Genomic DNA, 26,167 nt, shown 5'->3' with positions numbered 1-26,167 from the left:
GTTTCTGTCAGATAATTATAAATTTCTGCAAATAATTATAACTATTGGATACTTTATACATGAATAAATATTTCTTACTTATGGATAGGTACAATTGATGAGATAATCGATATTTATTACAAATTTAACAAATTATACATTTTAGCATGAAATAATTTTAACAAGAATAGCCAAAAATGCTTTTGTTAATTTTTAATAGGGCATATGGTCTTCATTAATAGCCAAAAGAGCAGTACATCTTGATTGCATGGACTGGATAAGATGATTGAACAGGGGATATTTCCCCACTTTTCTGTGAGAGCAATTTCGAGCTCTTGAAGCAATCATGGTAGCACCAGTCGAGCAGAAACGTGCCTACCTAGTTTCCCAGGCATGTTCGATTGGATTACAATCCAGTGAACAGACAGGCCAGTCCATTTGTTCAATACTTTCTTCCTCAAACCACTCTTGTACCAAATTTGCACGGTATGGACGAGTATTGTCATCTATAAAAATGAATTCTTGGCCAATTGAATCAGCATATGCACGAAATATAGGTTACAAAATCTCATTACAATACCTTTGGGCTGAAGAACCGTTTCTGATAAAATAGAGATTAGTATGGCCACCTATACTTATTCCAACCCATACCATCAAACTCCCACCTTAATGTTGGGGTCTTTCATGAAAAAACTGTGGATTATTTCTTGTTCCACTTTCATGCCATATCAAGATACATCGTTATCTGGTTGTAGCAACTTGGACTCGTTGCTGAAAAGTGCACAAGCCCAATTCTCATTTATCCAATTACGGTGTTCCTGTGCCCAAATTCTTCAGACTCTTTTGTGATTTGCAGTAAGTGCAATGCAAACCATTGGTCTTCGAGCATATAAACCTATGGCATGAAGACGATTTCGTCTTCATGCCATAGGTTGTGTTAAATATTCGATTTCTTCTGGCAAGTAATGACAAATACTGATCGTCTCTTGGATTTGTTGATGATGGGCAACCTTGACCTTGTCTTCGGCAAACATTCCCCATCTCCAGAAAGCAATTCCAAAGTTGTGAAATTACGCTCTGAGGTACATGAAACGCTTTAGCGACAACTTGCTACGTTTGTCCAGCTTCTAATTGACTAATGGCTCTCCAAGCCATGGATTCTGGGATATCATGTTGCTCTGCCATTTTTAACAAAATAATGGGTGGTAGGTGACACAAGTTTACAATTGAAGTGATAATTATTGCGCTCACTTCCACAGTGCATAAGCCACGCTTTTACACCCCCCACATGCTAATACGGCTAAGACACATTTCGACAAATCTTAACATGATTTTTGTACACAGTTGAGTGTTCTACACTGTTGTATATTAAGAATATTTTTAAATAAATGTGTTACATTTGTAAATTATTTATATAACTTTATAATTTACAAGAAAACCAAAATATCCTCTAATTGTTTTGAGCAGTGTAATGAGATTCAATCCTGCAGTCTGTTGCTTAAGGAAGCTGAGGTGGTACTAGCTTGGCTAACCAGACCAGCAAAGTTGCTAACTTATTGTCAATTTGTTCTCAGTTTGCAAGCTGGAAAATGTATGTGAAATATGAGATGATAAATTTTAATTGATCCTAAGTTTTGCTAAATTTTCTGAGAATTTGTGGTCTATTATCTGAATCCTGGTGGCAATATGCTTAGATTTATATATGTTGTAATTTGATAAATTTATAGAAAGTAATTAGAATTTAAAATAATTCATAGCTAGAACCAAGGAAAGAAAACAAAATTAAACTATGCTTCGGCCATTATTAAATGCTTACAATTATGCAGCAAACTTCAAATTGATGATTTCAAGATTTTTCCCTTTATGTGATCCCCACCCATGAAAGGTTGTAAACCTATACTATGTTGGGTGAGCTAAGTTTGTTATTTTTATTTTACATGATCTGCAAACTCTGCTCTAGGATCCCCACATGGAAGTTTTTGAGTCACTTCACACTTCCAGTAGTAATAATTATTATTATTAGTCACCTCCAGGGAGTCCAGACTCATCGAAGGAGGGCATCTATGCCCTCTACAAATCTGTCTCCACCACTCACAATCCAACTGACTGCAACTAACTACGCCAATGCCAACCACCACCACCAGTATTTCCACAGACAATCACAAACATCTATGCCCACAGCAGGATTCAAACCCGCAGCCTTTTGGCTGGAGAGCAGATACACTAACCACTCGGTTGTCCAAGTGGTTAGCATATCTGCTGAGTAATCTTGCTGGTCTTCCACGTCAAGACATATTCACAAATATCCATACCCATCATGAGATGGATATAAACACAACCTGTTTGTTGGAGAGCAGAAATTAATATAACACCAACCTCTTCCTTATATTAAATGAAATCAGTAAATGAATAAGTATTGTATTAGCATAGTTAGGTGGATATTTTAATATATTTAATTTCCATTCACTGGCATTTAAATATAATAGCAAATATAAGAACTAAAATTTTTCTTTTAATCACTTTTTTTTTTCTTTTTCTAGAAAATAGTCAAGCTCTTCTGAGGTGTTTTGTTCACCCATATGTTGTGACTCATCCTGGGGGACATTACATTCCAACAAATAGTGAATATAAAGCTCATTATTTTGATTTTATCAAAAAAAAATCTTCAAAGGATTGCTCTTCAGATAATGTAAGGAAATGACAAACAGAAGAGGAATGCACTGTATTACTATAAAGATTTTTTTCTCTTTCTTTTTTATAAAGATTTTTTCTCTTTCTTTTTTATAGTGTATTATATTATATAGTGCACATGTAATGAACAAGTGAAGCAAAAATTGCAAAGGTTCTGTGCAGACAGATGTAAACTGATAGTTTATTTAAGATATACAAGATGAGTAAATATATGGTCTTTACCTTGTAAATTGACTAAGATTAACACACTGTCTACCAGATGTGACCCTGTGCTTCAGTTATGCACATAAAAATAACAACATGCCAGTTCAGTATGGAACTACACTGACAAAATGGGTGGGAATATAGAAATAAATTCATATGATTATTACATATAATAAATACAAATTTTTAATAATGTACAAAAATTCTTGCGATCACACATAGTAAAGAAACTTAAAAGCAATAAAACATGTTATATATATACACACACATGTAAAAATAAACTGATCATACTTTTTTTACATTAAAATGAGTGCATAAAATACCGGGGTGTAATCAAAATAACACTTCTAGAGAAATGAAAAAACTGATCAGAGAATATTTAATATACAAAACTTTTTCACAAAAATCTGTGAGGCAATTTCCACTCTTAATAGTTGGGACCTGTACATTCAAAATAAAATATGATCACAAAGTTTCAGCAAGCTTTTATAAGGTGATAAAGTGAAAAAAAAATATTCTTTTAATTTGAATTTAAAAACCATTTCTCAGGCCACAACAAATGCCATTTTACATCTTTGTTAATTCAAGTCCTATATAATTTCAACACACCTGAATGAGTATAAACATAATGGAATCATATCCAAACTTCATTCTTCCACAAGAAATGTGAAATCAAATTCTTGAATAGATGATCTGCCATTATCTGTTTAGGTCTTGCATTCTTAATACTTGCACAGAAAAAATTTTTACTGAAATTGCAACTATTTATAAATGCTATAATCCAAAATGTAAACTCATAACAAATATCTAAATTCACATTTATTAGTGTCCCCAACAATTAAGAACTTAAGCTTTATGGTATTAAAGGAATGGATATGCTAAAGTTATACCTCTGCAAACTATTTAAAAATATTCAAAGATGCACAAAACTAATCATGGAGAACACAAATAGTATGGGAACTGCAGCATTTCTTTAGCTAGTTACATGAACCCAATTCTAACCAAAGAAATAACATAATTTCTGTACCAGAATATACCCCCCCCCACATCAACATTTAAATCACATGCTTTAAAAGTGAGGTATGTTATAAATTATTCATATCTGTTATGACAACACTATTAAAGATAACAGTTATAGCAGTGTTACACTGCATATGAAGTCACATAATACTCAGTGAATAAAATCAACATGTGAATAATTACAAAAATGTGCACTTTATGGCACAACACTTGCACAAATATACATTATATAAAAATAAGTTGTATTATTGCCCATTCACATGTTAGAAGTTCTGAAACATGCAGCTAAACTTCTGAAACTTAATTTTCCCCCAGAGCAATTAGATACAAATACTCATCTGAAGGCAAGGCACAAGTGACAGTTCTGATTTGTTACATTTATTGTACACACATACATGTGTTGAGCCATTCCATATCTTATGGCAAGAAACAGTTTTATGAATAGATTTTTAATATGTAATAGAATGTGCATAATTTTATGTCTGATTTTTTGCATTTCCTTCCAAAGGGCTGTCATGTCCTGTGTTTTATCTATAAATATTATTATTACATCACACCTCCAGGAAGTCCAAAGACTCATCGAGGGAGGGCATCTACTCTAAAACTCTTCGTCTCATTACTCCACCAAACTTCATCATCTAACACCAATGCCATCTACCACCACTAGTACTTTCACAGACAATCACATGAAATGATTTCTGCTATAATTTTAAAATAATGTCCAACAGTAAATTTTACTTTATGGTTCACATACACACAAAAATCCTGAAATACACCATGTTTTAGATAAACTGTCTAATACAAATCCTCATACTCTGAACATAATGAATTCTAAATTAAACAAGTGTATTTAAGACTGGTAAAAACTTGTCTCCTACAACAATTATATACAAACAGAATTGTTTTGCAATGCTTATCAATTATCAGTCACAATTTTAAAGAAATAAGGGCTATACATGTAATATAAATCCAATATTTTAGGTAATGTACAAGAAAAAAAAAGTTCATGCAGATCCAGAAAATATTATTTTTAAGGCAAAATTTCCTTAAAAACATAAAACTTGTATACACACAAAGGGAAAAAAATGCATTTTTACAGATAACAATAAATATATATACTGGTAATCTACTAATTCATGATAATTGCTTAAAAAAATATAGATAAAACGTGTCATTCATTCACCTAATCTAAGACAATTTAGGAATGTATGTGGGACAGGAGGGGACTGTTATTCTGTTTTTTTTTTTTTTTTTTCTCCTCATTTTAACTTTGATAATGCTGTGTACTTGCTTACATCCCAGATTTAGAAAAATGATCAATATACCATACTACACTAAAAAATTCAAATAAAACCAGCAGGTGAGTCTTGGGCTATATTTACTACTTATATATATACCGCAAAGTAAATAAATCCAGTTGCATTTTACAGTGGCCAGAAGCCCCCCCCCCCCCCCCCTCATGCTGAACACACAGAAAATGGCCAATAATTTAATTTTCTAAGTCCTCTAAAAATTTACCCAAAACATCTTCAAATATTAGAAATATATATACACATTAGCACAAGAATGTTTAATTTGCCAAATATTTCGGTCTGAATATTACAGACCATCTTCAGTGGCTAGATAGGAATAGTTTTTAAAAAAACAAGGTGGAATACGAACAATTGATCGTATTCCACAGATGTCACTACAAACTTGAACATTTATTTAAAGAAAGTGTAGAGGCCTTACTTCAACATCCTAACTTGAATCGTAATGACTGTATATCTATATCAAAAATTTGGGAAAGTTTAATCAGGATAACACATTAAATTATTAGTTTTTTAATCAGTCTAATGTTATTTAAGATCATTATATGAATTTTTGAATTAATATCTTTAATTATGTTTTAAAAATGTTTACTCTTCTAATACTTAGCATTATGACATCACGCAGCTCGTTCTATGTATGAATGATCAATTGTTCATATTCCACGTTTTTTTTTTTTTTTTTTAAAAAAAACTATTCCTATGTAGCCACTGAAGATGGTCTGTAATATTCAAACCGAAATATTTGGCAAAATTAAACATTATTCTTGTGCTAACATGTATATATTTCTAATCATTATGTCACAAGTATCGTTAAAAAATCAAATCTTCAAATATATGCAATACAAATTACATGTAATGCATGCACAATTAATAATAACTGTATCCTCGTTGATTTTGACAGAATTGTTTGAGCTAGCAAGATGAAAAGCTGAAAGTTTATAAAAAATTTATCACCTAAGACTAACTTTTTTTTTAATATTCAAGCAAATTAATGAACAGGCAGTGTGTTCAAGTAATTTATAATCAGAAATTCTAAATGGTTCTGAATCTCAAATTTCCAAAACTGTTCGATCTTTTTTTTACTTTTTCAATATACTTCAAAATAAAGTGTTGAATTTTGTCATAGTTGAGAACATAACATTGCATAATATTCTAAAAATAAATGAAAGTATTTATTTCATTTATGTTGAACTTGTGATACTTGTTCAAATTACATATGATTTAATGTGACTAGAGAAATTCTTATATTTACTTAAATGAATTATGTAAAAAAAAATTTTAAAACATGACTCCCACCTATATTAATACTATGGTTGAACTAAGGATTAGGTAATCCAAAAAAAAACATGGTTTGTGCATAAATAAATATACAGGATAATATATTAAATTGTTCATATTTGGTCTAATGTATTAAAACTAAGAACTTTTATTGTTAAAATACCATAAGATTTAATGAGTAAAAATACAAAGAGCCAACAAGTTTCACTAGCCACTGTCTAGCATTTTTAAGGCTGTACTGGTGTGAAAACAAATGCATCAAGTTACATGAAAACATACACTTTAGTAAGTGCTAGGCTGTTGTGTTTGATGGCATGCATGCATTCGAATGCTTCTTCAGTCAGAATCTGGTACATGACCACATGTGTAGTTTTTAGCATATTGTAGTTTCGTAAAGCTGAGAGAATTGATGAGATATTTCCATATGTCTTTAAGAATAGCACCTTGATTTTTATTTAAATTATTGCCTGTGCGTAGCACCACTGCTGCTTCTTTGAAAGTTCTGTGTCTGTGGTCATTCTCGATGTAAGGCATAGAACTGTTTTTCCGATCTATAATGTGATTTGATGTTGAGAAATGATGAGCTAAACCAGATGTGATGATTCTATTGTGATTGACATCCTCCAAATGTTCCTTCTGTCTTATTTCAAAACTTCTAGAGGTCTGTCCAATTTAAGAAAGGCCACACGTGCATGGAATTTCATATACTCCAGAAAATTTGAAGAAAGGTACCTCATCTTTGGGTGATCTTAAGACTTGTCTGATCATGGTAGTTGGTTTAAAAATTACTCTGATGTTATGAGCTTTTAACATTCTCGCCAATTTTGTGGATACTGATATATGGAATGACGGCTGTGGCCACTTATTGGGACTCCGTTCCACGTTGTTGGAGGTTGTCTTTAAAAAGCAATTTGTTTAAAATGTTAGAAGGGTATCCATTCAGAGATAGTGTTAGCTATTTGTGACAGTTCTCTCTGTACATCTAACACTATCTCTGAATGGATACCCTTCTAACATTTTAAACAAATTGCTTTTTAAAGACAACCTCCAACAACGTGGAACGGAGTCCCAATATGTGTCCACAGCTGTCATTCCATATATTAATTTAGTATCCACAAAATTGGCGAGAATGTTAAAAGCTCATAACATCAGAGTAGTTTTTAAACCAACTACCACGATCAGACAAGTCTTAAGATCACCCAAAGATGAGGTATTCTTCAAATTTCCTGGAGTATATGAAATTCCATGCACGTGTGGCCTTTCTTACATTGGACAGACCTCTAGAAGTTTTGAAATAAGACAGAAGGAACATGTGGGAGATGTCAATCACAATAGAATCATCACATCTGGTTTAGCTCATCATTTCTCAACATCAAATCATGTTATAGATTGGAAAAACAGTTCTATGCCTTACATCGAGAATGACTACAGACACAGAACTTTCAAAGAAGCAGCAGTGGTGCTATGCACAGGCAATAATTTAAATAGAAATCAAGGTGCTATTCTTGGAGACATGAAAATATCTCATCAATTCTCTCAGCTTTACAGAACTACACAACATGTGGTCATGTACTGGATTCTGACTGAAGCATTCGAATGCATGCATGCCATCAAACACGAATTATCAAATGTAATGGCCTAGCAGTTACTAAAGTGTATGTTTTCATGTAACTTGATGCATTTGTTTTCACACCAGTACAGCCTTGAAAATGCTAGACAGTGGCTAGTGAAACTTGTTGGCTCTTTGTATTTTTAATTATTAAATCTTATGGTCTTTTAACAATAAAAGTTCTTAAGATAATATATTCTCATTAGTTTTGAAAGCTATCTCTGATTGGCTACCAGTGGAGATTAAACCTGCCCACTCAAGTCTCCAAATGTTTGATATAGGACTAAAATGGCCTCGCCTATTCCCTATATGGGGATAAAAGGCGTTAGCCGATTTTTTAAATTTTTTTTTATTTTTATTAAAGGTAGCATTAAACAAATTCTGCACAACATAAAACCAATCATGTAAGGATGAAATGGCATTAAATTTGAGAAATACTGATCTAAGTATCTGGAAGTGCAACTAGATATCAATTCAGCTTACTGAGGGCATAAAGTAGCATTCAAAAAAAGTTCTTGGTCTGCAGAGCAGGATTTTCTGATTATTTGTCTTATCAGTGATACTAAGTATACTAATATCTTCAGACTTTTTGTGGATGAGATTGTCATAAAAAATGATGTGTAGCACATTTCATAAAAAGAGTGCAAATATCTCCATTCAAATTGCATCATAGAATTTTTCTTTTATTCTATATGTATTTTTTGGATATCAATTCAGCTTACTGAGGGCATAAAGTAGCATTCAAAAAAAGTTCTTGGTCTGCAGAGCAGGATTTTCTGATTATTTGTCTTATCAGTGATACTAAGTATACTAATATCTTCAGACTTTTTGTGGATGAGATTGTCATAAAAAATGATGTGTAGCACATTTCATAAAAAGAGTGCAAATATCTCCATTCAAATTGCATCATAGAATTTTTCTTTTATTCTATATGTATTTTTTCCCCAAATATTGTCAACGGAAACATATTTGAATGAAGCAGCTTATCATAAATTGAAAGCACTTTGTGTTATGAGCAGCAGCAGCTGATGCCAAGATATGCTAACCATATCATTCAACAATACAATATACATTGCCTGGTTCATCCATTTTCACAAAATGTTGTTAAAGAAACTGAAGTTCATATGAATAGTTTAACATCATATGATAATCAAATATTTTTAGAGAAGTGTTTTTTCATGCAACATGGAAACTATTACATTTCATCCAATGTTTACCTAGTTCACTGACCTAATAGAATATTTGAAACTTATGGACCATTTTTTTTTTAATATTACCCTGAAACTGGCATAACTAATTGAGAAATGCCCACATATGCATATTTTTTTACGTAGTTTCAAAGTGCAACTATTCTTGCATCATCAAGGAAGTAGGCAATTCAATAAATGTAGTTTATCATGTGATATAGATTCAAAAATTCTTTCTTCGACTAGATAGTTTATTAGCATGCAAAACACAATTATTTACTTAATATTAACACAAAAACCAGTTAAGTTAGTTAGTCTTAGGGTATAAACAGCAGGCCCCCCCTACATTTTCCCCTCTTACAGAACAGGCAGGCAAACTGGCCTGAGAGCAAATATATCTAATCATAATACACAAAAGTATACCAATCAAAAGATTACTCAATACACAACTTGACAATTGACTTAATAATCAGGTGAATGAAAATGAAACATCAAAATGTGTAAAATATAATTTTTTTTTACTATGTGAATTTGCAGTATAGCACAACTGTTATTTTGTAAAAAGGAATAAAGCAAGTATGGTCCTACTAAGAATAATATGGTTTTCCATGCATGCAATTTGGTATGTGTTAATTATATCCTATTCTAAGATGTATTACAAAACAAATACTGATAAAAGCAAAGACATATCCCATTTTTCTCAACTTGAACATTTATGAACAATGCATTCATACTTAATGAAACCATAATGCATCAATCTCATAATCACTAAGTTTGGATTAACATTATCTCGTAAATTGTTTTCCCATACAAAGTGCAAATTCCTTCATAACTGCTTATTGCAATTATAAGATGTACTGATACTATATAGTATAAGATGTACTGATACTATATAGTACTGATAAAAAAAAAACTGCCAAAAAAATAGAATAAAAAAATAAAAAGAATAAAAAACTTTTATTAGACTACCCTATAGGTAGTCTAATAAAAGAGACAGAATGGTCATAAATCCAGCTACTTCTCACTATAATATGAACAAGTACTAATAATTATCACTATGAAACAGGTGGTGTGTTGGTGTCTTAATTACGAGTGTAGACTGTTTTACTTATCAAATATCCAGTGCTGATCATAATGATAAGCAAGTAATTTGTATTTCCTCAAGCATGAAAAGTAAACATTTATGACACATGCAAGCCTCTGAGATTATTTTCCATTTTATTCTCTGTGTGAATCTGTAAGTAAAAATACTAGATTTACCATGTCATTTCATAGAATAAACAAACACTCATCTGTACCAAAAGAAGGATTCCAAACTGAAAGTTTAATTTTTATGTTAATATTATATTGAATGAAGCAGTTAGCAGAACTTGTTCCATTCATAGAAATGTCAGAGATGACACTGTGACAGCTGTAATGCTTAGTTTTAGGTAATTCCCCTAAAATGATTAGTAAGGAACATCTGCTCAGTTTTCAAGATTCAAAATAAAATTTTTTTGTTTTTTTAAAGAGTAAAGAGATAAAGTTGGAAGCATAAACATCTCATTCACACCTGAACACGTGTAAACATCAGCTTAAGTGGTATTCACATACCCCATTAGTGGTAGTAGATTTTAAGTAATGCAACATAAAACCTTCAGTTTTAAGCAATCTAACTTAAGACCAATGTGCATCAGTGTATTAAATCTGCTGGTTTCATTTGCTTTTTAATCAGTGGCCAATCTACTGCCAGTGAAAGGTACTGCTAAACCATAGGGACCATGTGTAATCGAAATACAAAAATAATGGACCTTTGTACCAATTTGCCTACTTCACCATAGCAAACTACATTCAAAAATTTCTATAGTTTAACAGCATGAGAGATGGCTTTCATCACTCAGCATGAAACACCACCACACTTATTGGAGGCCTGAAGTGGCTTGAAAAAGTTCTACGTTTGGTCTCTAGAGCAGGGTTTTTCAGACTTGGCAAAAAATAAATAAAAGTCATTAAAAATAGGGAGAAAAAAAATTCTTAACCCACCCATGGTAGGTTGATCATAACCTTTTGTGGCTGAGAGCCACATAAAAGGTTATTGACAATATATATGTCCAGGAGTGTACTCGCAAGTGGACCATGCAGAGTATGTTTATCTATACGCCATTGCCAGTTATTATTCTGTTTAAGTCTGCGTGGTTAGCCTAGTGGCTTTGCGCTTCGCAACCATATGCCTGGGAAAGGAGTGTCCTAGGTTCGATTCCCGTCAACGACGTGAGGAGCTCAAGGATCTTCCTCATTCATAGCCAAGTTAGCCGGTCTTGGGTGTGGACAGCAGGGTTTTTTCTGCCAGTTTATCTGGTGTTTTTCATCCCGCAAGCAGGCAAACCGATCCAAGGACACACACGGATTACAGTCAGGAATACTGAGTCAGCCATAGGTCTGAAATTCGTCGGCCTATGCCGGTTCCCGGATAAAATTTGGGGGGGGGGGGGACTAGATGGTACCGTTAACTCCTGTAAAAAGGGTTAACGCTATATCATCACACAGAATTTATTTATTTATTCTGTTTAAAACCTCTAATCTCAATTTTTTACCCTAGAAAATAATACTAAAAAATTAATCATGTTTCGTAGAATTTTTTAAATAACATTACCATTTTTTTTGCATGATTATAGAGGGCCCTTGAATGTCTAAAATTTTTGAAAGATAATAGGAGCAATTATAACAACCAATCCCATAATGTTGCTATGATTCATCATAAGCTAGCTTGGCTGTACTGTGTTATGCTATCCAAGTGAATGGCATATCTGTTCTCTAACAGGCCATGGGTTCAAATCCTACCATGGGCAAGAATGTTTTTGTTAATTCTTAGGTGATAGATGAAATTCACTGTATGAGACCACTACTTTACTTATTTGGAGAGTTGTGAGGAAAAAAAATTTCCCTAGAATAGGGAAATCAAATTATCTAATCTTATTCTGCCTAAGGTATTAAATGTACAATAGGCTTGCAACCCTTTGTGAGTGGAATCACAAAAAAAAGCCAACTTTCATTTTAAAAAAAAGTGAAAGAGCAAGATAATATAATACCAAACTTTGGAATATCTATAAAAAATAGCTTAAAATATTTTAAATGTAGCACTATTAATTATAGGACCACTTCAAAAATACACCATAGAAATTAATGGTAAACCACATAACTGAATAGTGCACCATGCACACATTTTAGCATCCTTTCTAAGCCCCCCTCTTTAACAGACATCTTAACCCCAGCTCCACAAAAGTCATTTCATATACATTTTTCATTTTTTTTCTCGTCCTGTTCTTTTGCTACATAAAATTCTTTCTGGTCAAGCACTTAGGCAACAGACTTTAGTACTCTATTGTATTGTAAATTAAAATAAAAATTCAGTGTAGGTCTACTCATTTTCTATGTTTTATTTTTTCAAGTGGTTTTTATCACAGATGATGGCACCCAGCCTGCTAGAATTAAAGCTATCATTTTCTAACTCAATGGTCACTAAAGTTCAACACTTTCCATGCACTAATAAATTATTTAGCAAAAAAAATTTTAACAATCAAAAACAAGTAAATTAATTTTTATTAAATTTTCCTAGAATTATTAATATTTTAAAATGATATACCTGAAATTCACAGCATACATATTACTTCATATTTCAATCCATACTATCAAGTTATACAAAATTCAAATTCCTATTAATTCAAGATTTTTCCAAAGTAAACAGACTACAGAATTTTGCCCTGCTTATCTAAATGCTAATCCACTTAAAAAATTTTATATGTGAATACCTAGTTTATAATGTGACTAACATACTTTATATTTATGATTAACTTACAAAATAACATTAACTAATTTTGAAATTAAGTTTTGTAACAGTATAATAAAGATTGAATTACTATTGTTTCCTATCATAATCCAGTGATAACTGGATTATGAATCAGTTAACAGTTTCTGAAAGGAAAATAACTTTTATTTACTGGCTATCCATAATTAGAAATTTTGAGATACTGTTTCTTGATTTAGTTCTTTTTTATTTTGTTGGAACGAAACATTTCCAAATTTTTATATAAGTGACAGCACAGAAAAATTATATTGAAAAAATATACTTTTCAGTAATAATATCAGAAGTGAAATGTAAAATAAATTTTTATGGCACATCTTAAAAATAATGAAACAGTATGATTTTATTAAGATGGAGGGTTTGTTTATATTTATGTTTAATCAACATGAAATCAGTAAAATGATTTTGGATAAAGCAAATTTGAAGACTTCTTGAGAATAACAGTACCTCCTTTACCCCAAAGTATCAATACATTGATTTCATCACAATATATTATATTATTACTTATAATTAATGAGCTTTTATTCCACTTTTGACTTTATTTTTAACAATAAGAATCTTAAACTACTATGTATAAAACATAGCTAGAATGTTTTATAGAATCTAATTCCTGATAAACAGAATCCCTTTTATAAATTTGTTTCAAACATAAAATGTAAGCACTTTATGTATGTGAAGCAAACATGAAGTATGCAATTTTGCCACCAAAAAAAAATCAGAATGCAAATCACATGAACATTCTCTTCCTATGAAATATTCTGATGATAATTAACTAAACACTTTCTGATTGTTTTCAGTAAGACAAGATAATTAGAAAATAGCATGCACATCTCATTACTATTATTTGTGTTTTTTATGCCACAATTTGTGGCTTAAGTTTATAATACAAAGTACATGAATTATCACATTCTGGATTAAACAAAAGTACTTAACTTTGGTATTCTTATTACTATTAACACATTTAACAAACATTTCAATCCCATGTATTTGCAGAAAACATGTGAACTTTTTGTTCACATGCTTTCTAAGATACATAAGATAGCATGGTGATTAATTTAAAATCGTATTGAACCAATCTTTCCAAATGATTCTCTTGAGAATAAAACAACGTACATTGAGTCAACTGTTTACATAAAAGGAAATAAAACATTGATGCACTTTTCTTCATATTTTTAATTGTTTCATTACAAATAATGACCCTTGAAAAATTATACACTGTTTTTGATAATCATCAGGATTTTCAAAACTATGGGATGGGAGAATTATTTTTGCCATTTTCAAGATTTCTTCCATAAACTATTAGACTATTACAAAATGGGCAGAGAAACAATAACACAAACTTTCTCAAGAGAATGGCTTCATTCTTACTTGAAGATAATGAAATATGGAGAATTTCAGAAAATGGATATAATGCAAATGATAAACTTATTTTTCTGCCTTAAAACATAACAGATGAAAAAAAAAATGTATGGAATGTAAATAATTATAATAAATTTGTACTGAACTTTCTCAGAAGCACAGATTTTAGCAATCATTATTTAAGGTTGTTGATATGCAAGAAAATATAAAAACTATGTGGTTGAAAATATTTGATTATCTGTTGTTAAACATTCCAGTTAAAAAAAACTAGAAACTTAATACATTTTGGAAACAGTATCAAAATTACGCTAAAATATATTAACTTTATAAATAGGTTAAATTTCAATAAAAATATAATTCAATGAAACATAGATGAAATTATATGTAAACAATTAAAATATCCAAACTGGTGTTTTAAACAAAAGCCAACTAGAGAAACCATCAGACAGCTTCATTGCAGTCAAAAAGTGAAAATCTGACAAAATTACATGGTGCATTTTAAAAAAGTAAATACTGTGTAACCTGATTATCTAACCTTTATAAACTCTCAGAAAAGTATTAAACTGCCATGAGCAATAATGAAAAATAAACTTTGGTTCTGCTTTAACATTACAGGGTTGAAATTAACATGCCAAACATTTCAACCATTTTTTCTTTCTTTCTTTTTGGTCATAGCAAACTCCCATTCAAGTATCTTCCAAATAGAATGCAATTGCAAAAAACATGGATCTTTCACAGTAACCGTCTCTCCTGAGGTATGCAGCTTCTCTGGTGTACTCATATTTTCGGGGATGCAAAACTCATATAGCTACACATTATATCTGTCATATGGATACACTGTAATCATCAAATAAATCTGAAAGGCCTTCCCCATCAGCTAAAGAGAAACTATAGTCATCTTCAGACAGAGGAGGTTCTAGGGAAACAAAAGGCAGAGTATCACTATGTTGATCTTCAGTTTGAAGAAGAAAGTGTTTGCCCATTGGTGCAAGGTCATCATCTTCAGATATTAGAGCATGTTTCAAGGTCGGATCTCCTGCAAATAATGGAAATATTTATTTAACAGGATCTAATAATGTATTTTATTACCACTTTTTAAAATTTAAATGAAGTGCATAGTTAATTTTGAAGTATTCAGATATGTAGCATTAAATTTAAGTGGAAGTTGATTTTTAATGTTTGATTACTGTTAAGGATAATTCTATCACATCCTGTCTAATAGCTGTATGTGCATTTCAGTGAGTTGGCTAGTTTTGCAGAAGGAGAACTACTTTGACCACAATGGGAAATTGGCTAATTCACCTTCAACTGACAAGTCTTAAGTGTTGCTTGTATTATCCCAGCTAGCATTTGAACTGAGGCTGCAATCAAAGACCAGAAACTTTGGTTTTCCATCCCACAAAATGACCAGAAAAACATGCAATTAACAGATACGATGGACTATCTTATCACCCTTGGAGTTTCAGATATAAATCCTACAGAAACATGTATAACATAAGCACGTAAACACAAGAAAGATATTTAATTAGCCAAATATTTTGGTCTGAAAATTGCAGATCATCTTCAGTTGGTTATGGATTAAAGATAAGCTGGTGTTCCGGTAAATATTATGAGCTCCAGGAGATTTTATGGTTTCTTTAATCTTAGCGAAATTGGGAATAATCTTGTTGTCGCGGCATTTTTTTTTTAAAATTGATCTTTGCTCGTAACCTATCTTGTATAACTGAAAGTTTTCCTAATTTACCAGTTATTTTGGTGGCATTTTCCCCATGAAGAATTAAAATTTGATATTTTAAGGATACTTGTGACATAAAGACTGTATAATATAAGCACATAAACACAAGAAAGATGGTCTGCAATTTTCAGACCTAAATATTTGGCTAATTAAATATCTTTCTTGTGTTTATGTGCTTATAATATACAGTCTTTATGTCACAAGTATCCTTAAAATATCAAATTTTAATCCTACTATGGAAACATGTTCTTTCGAGGGCACTGTGGAGGCACCTATCAGGTCACCAATCATTTTCTGAGCATAAGACCATGTCACTGGTCTTCAAGTGGGATTCTCAACTCATCTTTTGACCAAAATGTTAGTGTATTATAGATGTTCAGTATTTCATAACTGAGATGCCATGTAAAATTACACACACACACACACACACACACACACACACACACACGAGGGTGTGCTGAAAAGCTGTGATCATTCACCATGAATGAATTAACATGCCTGACTTGTCTTATATATCCTAAATGAAAAAGAACAAATGATTACAATCTGATGAAACATGAGTGTTAAAGGATTTTAAGATATATTCTTTCTTGTGGTTATATCAGTTGCTTTAATATCATTTTTGTTCTAGGTGTTTGTCAGAACTTTGCACCCAAGTTTGTACATGAAGTATCTTTGGAAGTAGACTACTTATACAGCAGCTAATGACTTCTCATCAACTGCCTTAATATTCCATAATGCAATGCACCTGCTTCCTTTGTTTGTTTATGCTTGGATATAGGACTAAAACAATAATATATTTCTTATTACATTCTTATATATTAAAACGAGAAACAATTTCTTGTCTATTATGATGTACTTATAACCAAGCAAAAAAATTTTCTACAATTATCTCTAATCCAGAATATTTTAAAAATATGGTCAAACGCCATTTTACTATGTGTATATGAGACATGACTTCTACACTGATGCAACTTCAGTATCTTCCTGGATCTAGCTCTCACTGAGGAGACTTCAAATAAAGGTCAAAACCAGTTTGGGTAGTGACCTTTGTGGTGTATTATAGGAAAGTGACCTTTCCTATAATACACCACAAAGGTGTGCTTGCATTATGTGCAAAGCACACCTTTATTTTTTCATTTCATGATGAAGTCATCAGCTTCTATATAAAAAGTAACCTAATCGTGAAGATCCTTCACATGCAAACTGTATTTGTTTATGCATATAAGAATCTTAAAACAAACAAACAATAAGAATATAATATCTTATCTAATATAATTTAATAGACAAAATAACATTTGCCAGGATGATTTTGACTTTAAAACCATAGAATCATATGAATATAACAACGATCTGTATTTAAGGTTTGTAGATGTGGAAAAGGCATACAATAAAGTTCCCAGAGAAAAGCTATTTTCAAATATCCCATGTATACTGAACATGAAGACATCACTATTAACAATAAAAGAGTGCATGACATTTTATTTACTTCTTATTCTCTCACTCTATGTGAATTTGTGCACATCCTCATGTTGGAACATGGTATTAAAAATGACTAGCTCATATCCTGAACTAACACCATGTTCCAACATAGAGATATGCGCAAATTCACATGGAGTAAAGAGAACACAAGTCTCAATGACCATGTTATTGTCGACAGAAATATCTTTATACTAATTCAGGACACAAGAATACAGATTATTTGAAAGAGGAAGTAGGTGCCATTTAGAGAAAGATACCATGTGAAAAAATATGTACAAAAGAATCAATGTTGAGCAGCTTTCAGAGATGAACTGTAGAATCAAATATTATTTGAGAAAAAATGAGTTTGAAAACAAGTGTCTAACTTTTGAATATTCAGTGACAGATACTGAGAAAACATTGCCTGTTCAAGTCAGGAGAAACATGTTGTGGGGCTATTTGCAAAGACAGGAAAATGAAAACTCCACAGTGTTTTGATTTTTCTGCACTTACAGACACCACTAAAGTTAAAGAGGCAGTTCTGGAAATTGGCAATTCTATCAAGTAGAGTGATGTGGGCAAATATCAGAATGAGAAACTACTGGGTGACCACAGATGCAAGACCCCCCTCAACACTTCTGCGCACGTCAGAAGAAGGCAAATATATTCCGATAATAGGGTAATCAATGTGTTTCATGGGATGAGTGTTTATAATTATACGTCGGAAAATTAGCTTTTCTTTTATGATGGTTTTTAAAGTGGCAACTAATTTGCTTGTACAACAGTTGGAAACTTTTACGTATAAAGCACGTAATTTCATGTGTCGGTAACGAATTTGTACATCACCTTATTCCTTTCTCCTCTTCAACATGAGTTGACTCTTCTTGGGATGTTGCCAGCCAAGGGTCTCGGATCTGTGGTTGGACAGTACATAATGAAACTAATTTGTGCCTCAAGTCCACAGAAGGTTCTACTAAAGTAGAAGTGGAGTCATTTTTTTTTAAGGCTTAAGAGAAAGCAACTGACAATGAAAAAGGAAAAGTTGGTCCTTGTTGGGGATCTAAATAGCAAAGTAGGAAATGATTGTCAGACATACAAAAATATTTTGGGAAAATTTGGAGAAAAGAGCAAAGCTGATAATAATGGCAAATATCTATTGGATTTCTGCTCAGGACATGGACTGGTTATTACTAACACAATGTTCCAACATAAAAATGTGCACAAATACACATGGAAAGAAGATGCAAGGAATAAGAAAAGCTCACAGACTATGTTACTGTTGATAGTGATATTTTCTCACTGGAGTGTACACAGGATTTGAAGTTGGAAGTGATCACCATTTAGTCTTGAGCAGGATAAAATTGAATTTCATATTGAAAAGAAGAACATGCAAGAAAGTTTTAAGATGTGAACTAGACTAAAATACACAAACATTATTCAAAAAAAAATGATAGAGTTTGAGAACAGGAACCAAACTTGGAAATTCACTGGCAAATCCTAAAGAAAATACTGATTGATTGAGTGAGCCAGAGAGGCATGTGGTGAGGTTGTCTGCAAGGATAGAAAAATCAGAACTCCATTGTGGAAACAGGAATTTAAAGAGGCAGTGAAGGAAAAAGAAGAAAGCATATAAAAAGTTCCTGGCAAATAAGTCAGCTTGCGCTCTTATGCCGGCCTGGTTGGCCGAGTGGTTAACGTGTCCGCTCTCCAGCCAAGAGGCTGTGGGTTCGAATTCAGCCGTGGGAATGGATGCTTGTAATTGTCCTACAAACTTTGTGTGGAAAGGGAATCTGCGACCCTACCACTTATTCTAGCAGAAGACATCATTGCCAGAACCATACGGCGTCTACAGACATCAAATGTGAAAAAAAAAATTTTAAAAAAATGTGCTCTTAGAGAATACAGAGACAAATGTAAGAAAGATAAATACTCTGTAAAACTAGCAAAACAAAAGTCATGGGAAGACTTTGGCAAGAACATACAAAATAAATATCAGGAGGTGACAAGATATTCTGAAGGATATTGAAAAAGTTCAGAAACGGAGGAAAGAGTACTGTAAAAGGAATTAGAGATGATAAAGATGACGTGAAAACTGGAGAAAAAGATATTCATGATGAATGGAGTAATTACTTCGAAAAATTGCTAAACAAAACTATCAGTGACAGCATAGTAGTAAAAAACACTCAACAGGCATACAGTCAGGAATACATATCCATACTTGAAGTAGAAAAAGCCATCAAAGGCTTGAAATGCTGAAAGGCAGAAGGAGTAGATGATATTCAACAAGAAATGCTCGAGTATGGAGGTATAAAAGTCTTGCAGTGGCTGCACTGCATAGTTCAGACGGCCTGGACAGAGGGATTAATTCCAGATGATTGGAGTAGAGTTCTTATAGTACCCATATATAAAAAAGGAAATAAAATTGAATGTGAGAATTACAGGAGGTATTTCCCTACTGAGTGTTCCTGGTAAGATTTATGCAAGTATACTTGAGAAACAGTTGAGAAGGATTGTGGAAGGCAAGTTTGGTGAAGAACAAGCTAGATTCAGGAGAAAAAGAGAGACCATCAGGATCAGATTTTCACCTTATAGTGAAATAGTTGAGAAATACGACAAATAGTTGAGAAATCATGGGAATATAACAAAGATCTGTATTCAAGTTTTGTAGACCTGCAAAATCTTATGATAAGGTGCCAAGAGAAAAGCTATTCAATAACTACAGTTATATGGTGTGAATGGGGCATTATATCAAGCAATACTTAGTCTTTATTTGAGTTGTAAGTCAGCAGTTAGAATTGAAGGAAGTACAGGAAGATGATTTAATGTTAAATCTGATGTGAGACAAGGATGTACATTATTCCCTCTGTTATTTATTATCTATATTGATCACATTATGAAGGAAAGTGGTATTAAACCTGATATCAAAATTGGAGATGTTAATCTCAGCTCTTTATCGGATGATGCTATACTTTTTTTAAATAAATCTGTTACAGGTTTGTAAGATTCCCTGCCTAAATTGAATAACTGTTGTAATAGATATGGTATGAAATCAGCAATAACAACACAAAACAATGAAAATAGGCAGAAGCATTGAAAATATCAATTGGACTGTGAATGGAGAACCTATAGAACAAATAAAACATTTCATCTAATTAGGTACGATTTTTAGTGAAGATTACCTTGACCTGTGTTTCACTCAGGATTTCTCCATGAGTGCAGATCACAAAGATGCCTCCAACAATCTCGATCTTGAGCCTCTCTCTTCCATGTTATATCCATAGATTTCACTAATGGATCTTCCCATCTTGTAGGTGGTCTTCCTGGTTCTCTTTATTCTTGGTTGCCAGTTGGGTATTCTATATGTTCATCTGTTATTCTTGAGTCTGGATATGTGACCTGCCCATCTCATCTTGCTTTGGTATACTGCAGTTACCACATCTTTTATGCCTGATCTCTTTCTTAGTTCCGTGTTTCTAACATGTTCCATTTTGCTGATGTTACAAATCCTACATTCTATTGCACGCCGAGTTATTCTGAGAGTCTCTTCTTTTCTTGTCATGTTCCATGTTTCTGATCCATATGTGAGCGATGGAAGAATGTCACTATTAAATAGTTTTGCCTACACAGAGATGTCAAGATTTGGATCAGTAAGTGTTTCTTTTAGTCTACTGAATGATAGCCATACAGCTTTCTTTTTGCTAGTTCTTCAGATAAATCATTATTCATTTTTATTGTTTGTCCTAAGTAATTGTAGGAGTTGACTTGTTCTATAGGGATGTTATTAATACATAGGTGACTGTCCCTTATGTAGATGTGTTTAATTCATTTTGTTTTTTCTAGATTCATTTCTAATCCTATCTTACTGCTGTTTGTGTATATTTTTCCCCCATTTCTTCTAGGTCTTTAGGGTTGTGGGATATCAGTTACTAGATCATTGGCAAACATAAGGATTTGTAGTTTTTCACCATCTATGCTTATTCCTCTGTTTAGGACTATTTTTTTCAGAATGTATTCTAAAGTTCTAGTAAATAGATTTGGTGAGATCACATTACCTTGGCAGACCCCCTCTCTTTATATCTATATTTATAGGTTGATCAAATAGGGTTATTTGTGTAGTCTGGTTTTTGTTAATTTTTTTTATCATGTGGATGTAAGCAGGGTCCACATTTATTTCCAGTATGGCACTGATGCATGCATTGTGTTCTATGGTGTCAAATGCTTTTCTAAAGAGGAAATAGAGGGATTCGGTATTCTCTGCATTTTTCTGTTAGTTGCGAAATGACCTGGATATGATCTATTGTGGAGAAGCCTCTTCTAAATCCTGCCTGCTCTTTACTGGAGTTGTCTTCGAGAGTAGAACAGATTGGATGATAATTTTTTGTCTTCCTTGTTCCCTTTTTTGAATAGAAGTATGGTTTTTGAGGTCTTCCATTCCTCTGGAATCTTTCTTTCTTTGAAGTACCACATGAATCTGGCAGCCAAGGCTTTGAATATAGTTGGTCCACTTTGTTGAATTTCTTCAGCCTTAACATAAACAAGTCCCGAGGCTTTACCTTTACTCATTTTCTTAAAAGGCATGTTCTATTCTTCTGGAAGTACATCTGTTATATTGCTGATTTTGGAATGACTGGTTCTGAGACTTGGCACTTAGTTGCATAAAGATCATTATAAAAATTCTGCACAATTTCTTCTACCCTTTTTCTATTAGTATGTTTTTCTTCATTTTGATCCTGTAAAGCATCCATGCGATTAGCTTAGTGGCTGTGTGCGATTCGCAACCATATGCCTGGGGAAGGCGTGTCCTATGTTCGATTCCCGTCAGTGACGCAAGGAGCTGAAGGATCTTCCTCAGCCATAGCCAAGTTAGTCGGTCTTGGGCGTGGACAGTAGGTCCCCCCCCCCTAGTTTATCCTGGGGTTTTTCATCCCGCAAAGCAGGCAAACTGGCCTCGAGAACTCAACACTACAGATGTAGGATACACCAAGGCGTAGAGCTGACCACCTTATCCTGTGAACAGCTTGAGGTCCAATGATTAATAAACCCTCGACATCACAAGGTAAAAGAGAGAAAGGAAGATGAGATGAGATCCTGTAAAGCAGAGATGGAATTCTCTGTTTAAAATTTAAAGCTTTTTCTATTTTTTTCAGGCTAGTTTTTGCCTGCACTGATTCTCTTAGTTTTTGTATCCTGAAAGCTTTGTAGTCTTCTGGAATTCTTTTCCTTATTAACTTACAGATAATTTTGTATTCTATAAAATTTTCTTTTAAATTTCTTCAGTTCTTTTCTCTTTTTCAGTAGTTCTATAGTTTGAGGTGAGAGTTGTTCTCTTTTCTTTCACAGGAATTTTCGATTTTTTTATGCACTCATTGAATTTATTAATAAATTCAATATAGTCAACATTTGTGTACCAATTCTTAATAGTCCATTCGGTCTCTTCTATGTACTTTCTGAACTTGTAGTAATCTATTTGTTCGGGTTGGCTTTTGTGGTGCTTAAGGATCAAAGCTATATAACTGAGAGGAGACCTCCAGGTAGCCTTTAAAGGAATGCGGAGAACCGACCAGGGCTTCTGACCTAATATCCAATCCTCACCTTCTCGTGGTGCACCCTTTTGGGTATCTACCTGGATACCGAATGAGCGAGCATGGGCTGCCAATTTGGGATTTAGCTGACCAAATTGTATTCTTATTGGCTTAAACCAAAATACAAAATGATGGTACAAAATATCATGCCGGCTGGGGTGTCGCCCAGTTAAACAAGCCCCCCCCCCCCATTGTTTTCGCCAGGGATCCAGGTCAAACAGCAAAAAGTCAGCTACTGGAACAAATCCTAAAACACACCCCAAATCAACATCACCAGAGTTAAAAATCGGTACTATCAACATAAGAAGCCTGAATGCAAAGAAATGGAGCTAGCTGAGGAATTAGATAAGTACCAGATCGACATAATTGGGATAACTGAAATAAAAAAGACAAAAACTGGTGAGATCTTTCTGAGCAATAAATACAAAATGTTATATTCAGGAAATGACAATCAAGGAAAAGAAGGAGTAGCCATAGTATTCAACACTAAATACGAGGCTAATCTTCTTGAATAGCAGGCAGTCTCAAGTAGAGTGATGTGGGCAAATATGAGAATGGGGAACTGGACAATGAGACTTATTTGTGCCTATCGTCCCACAGAAGATTCTACTAAGGTAGAAGTGGAGGAATTTTTTCATGCTTTAGAGAAAGCAACTGACACAATGAAAAAAAGAAAAGTGTTAGTCCTTGTTGGGGATCTAAATAGTAGAGTAGGTAGTGATTGTCAGACATACAAAAATATTTTGGGAAAATTTGGAGAAAGGAGCAAAGCTAATAATAATGGCAAATATCTGTTGGATTTCTGTTCATGACATGGACTGGTTATTACTAACACCATGTTCCAACATAAAAATGTGCGCAAATTCACATGGAGAGAAGAGGCAAGGAGTTCCTGGCAAATAAGTCAGCTTGTGCTCTTAGAGAATACAGAGACAAATGTAAGAAAGTGAAACACTGTAAAACTAGCTAAACAAAAGTCATGGGAGGACTTTGGCAAGAACACAGAAAATAAATATCAAGAAGGTGGTAAGATATTCTGGAGGTTGAAGAAGCTTAGAAATTGAGGAACGAGTGCTGCAAAAGGAGCTAGAGATGATAAAGGTGACATGAAAACAGGAGAAAAAGATATCCTTGAAGTATGCAGTAATTACTTCTGTCAGGATCAGATCTTCACTTTACGACAAATTGAGAAAGCATGGGAATATAACAAAGATCTATACTAAAGTTTTGTCAATCTGGAAAAGGCACATGACAAGCTGCCAAGAGAGAAACTATCCAATACACTATAGTTATATGGTGTCAATGGGGCATTATATCAAGCAATACTTAGTCTTTATTTGAGTTGTAAGTCAGCAGTTAGAATTGAAGTACAGGAAGATGGTTTAATGTTAAATCTAGTGTGAGACAAGGATGTACATTATCCCCTCTGTTATTCATTATCTATATGGATCACATTATGAAGGAAAGTGGTATTAAACATGATTTCAAAATTGGAGATGTTAATGTCAGCTCTTTGCTTTGTGTGGACGATGTTATACTTCTAAATAAATCTACTACAAGTCTGCAAGATTCCCTGGCTAAATTGAATAACTGTTGTAATAGATATGGTATGAAGGTCAGCAATAAAAAGACAAAAACAGTGAAAATATGCAGAATTGTTGAAAATGCATTTTGAACGGAGAATCTGTGGAACAAGTAAAACATTTCAGCTACTTAGCCACGATTTTTAGTGAAGATGGTAAATTAAATATGGAAATAGACAACAGAATCAACAAAGCTGGTATGCTAGGAAGTCAATTGAATAAATTCGTATGGAAACAGAGAGAAATTAGTCAGAACACTAAATTAGCTGTATAACAGACAGTGTTCAAACCGATTTTAACTTTTGGATCTGAGAGCTGGGTCAGAAGTAAAATACCTGACCAAAGACTAGAGACCGCAGATATGAGAGTCCTGAGAAAGATTAGAGGCATGAACAGATTGCATCAATGGCAATATCATATTAAAAACGAGGATATTAGGAAAGAACTTGACATTGTCATTATCCAGGAATGCGTTAGCAGAGCTAATCTCAGGTGGTATGGTCACTTAAATAGAATGGGCGAGGAAAGATTAGCAAAATAAGTGTTCTCTGCAATGTTGGCAAAAAAATGACCCAGAGGAAGACCAAGATATAGGTGGATTGATACTGTACAAAGTGCCTTAGATAATAGAAATATAAGATCTGATAATGTTGGAGTCTTGGCAAGTAACAGACTGATTTGGAGGAAAATTGTAGATAGGAAGTTAGTAATGATGTAAATTTTTCATGTAGTAGAATCATATCCTGTACACCCCTTTAGGGTACATGGCAGGAATTTGATGATGATGTCTTTTGTGGTTTGATGTTGCCCTGATATGTTGTTCTTTTTTTGTGATCTATTCATATAATCGCTCTGAGGAGGCTGTGGTCAGAATCTATGTTTTGCCTATCATACCAACATTTTGTACTAGTCTTTTACAGTCTGTTAAAATGTAGTCAATTTCATTTATTGTGTCTCCATTCAATGATTGCCAAGTTTATCTTCTTCCTGGGCGTTTGTTGAAAAAAGTGTTCATGATAAAGAGTTGTTCAGCTGCAGCAAATTCAGCTAATCTCTCTCTCCTCTTCTATTTCTTTCTCCCAGGCCATTTGAACCTATAAACTTTGTTTTCTTTTCCACATCCTATTTTGGCATTAAAGTCACCACGAATGAATGTGTATGTTGACTTGTAATTTAATGCCTGTTCAAGATTCATGTAAAAATTTTCTATTTTTATATGAATTTCTTGATTATCAGCTACAAATGTTGGAGTGGCAGGATATTAATTTTATTGTTATATTGTTCTATATTCAAATTAGGAGTACACCTATTCTTTCAGATATGATGTT

At 33.1% G+C, this 26,167-nt stretch overlaps 2 protein-coding genes across 2 annotated transcripts in view; one reads left to right on the top strand and one right to left on the bottom strand.

The window, feature by feature from the left end:
• LOC150106906 (esterase OVCA2) overlaps positions 1–15,296 on the top strand; it is a 122,943-nt gene extending 107,647 nt beyond the window's left edge. Inside the window, exons 9-10 of the mRNA XM_090393368.1 lie at positions 2,520–2,668; positions 15,154–15,296. Of these exons, the coding sequence (XP_090249494.1) occupies positions 2,520–2,668; positions 15,154–15,183 (179 nt within the window). The 3' untranslated portion in view covers positions 15,184–15,296. The remainder of the gene's footprint in view (positions 1–2,519; positions 2,669–15,153) is intronic.
• LOC150106905 (transcription factor E2F3-like) overlaps positions 15,183–26,167 on the bottom strand; it is an 86,433-nt gene continuing 75,448 nt past the window's right edge. The window contains exon 8 of the mRNA XM_090393367.1: positions 15,183–15,514. Within this exon, the coding sequence (XP_090249493.1) occupies positions 15,303–15,514 (212 nt within the window). The 3' untranslated portion in view covers positions 15,183–15,302. The remainder of the gene's footprint in view (positions 15,515–26,167) is intronic.

This window comes from Typopeltis vanoorti, chromosome 5, assembly GCF_054136105.1.
Source record: "Typopeltis vanoorti isolate ZY-2024b chromosome 5, IOZ_Tvanoo_1.0, whole genome shotgun sequence".
NCBI classification, from domain to species: domain Eukaryota; kingdom Metazoa; phylum Arthropoda; class Arachnida; order Uropygi; family Thelyphonidae; genus Typopeltis; species Typopeltis vanoorti.
This window is presented reverse-complemented; position numbering and strand designations above follow the sequence as displayed.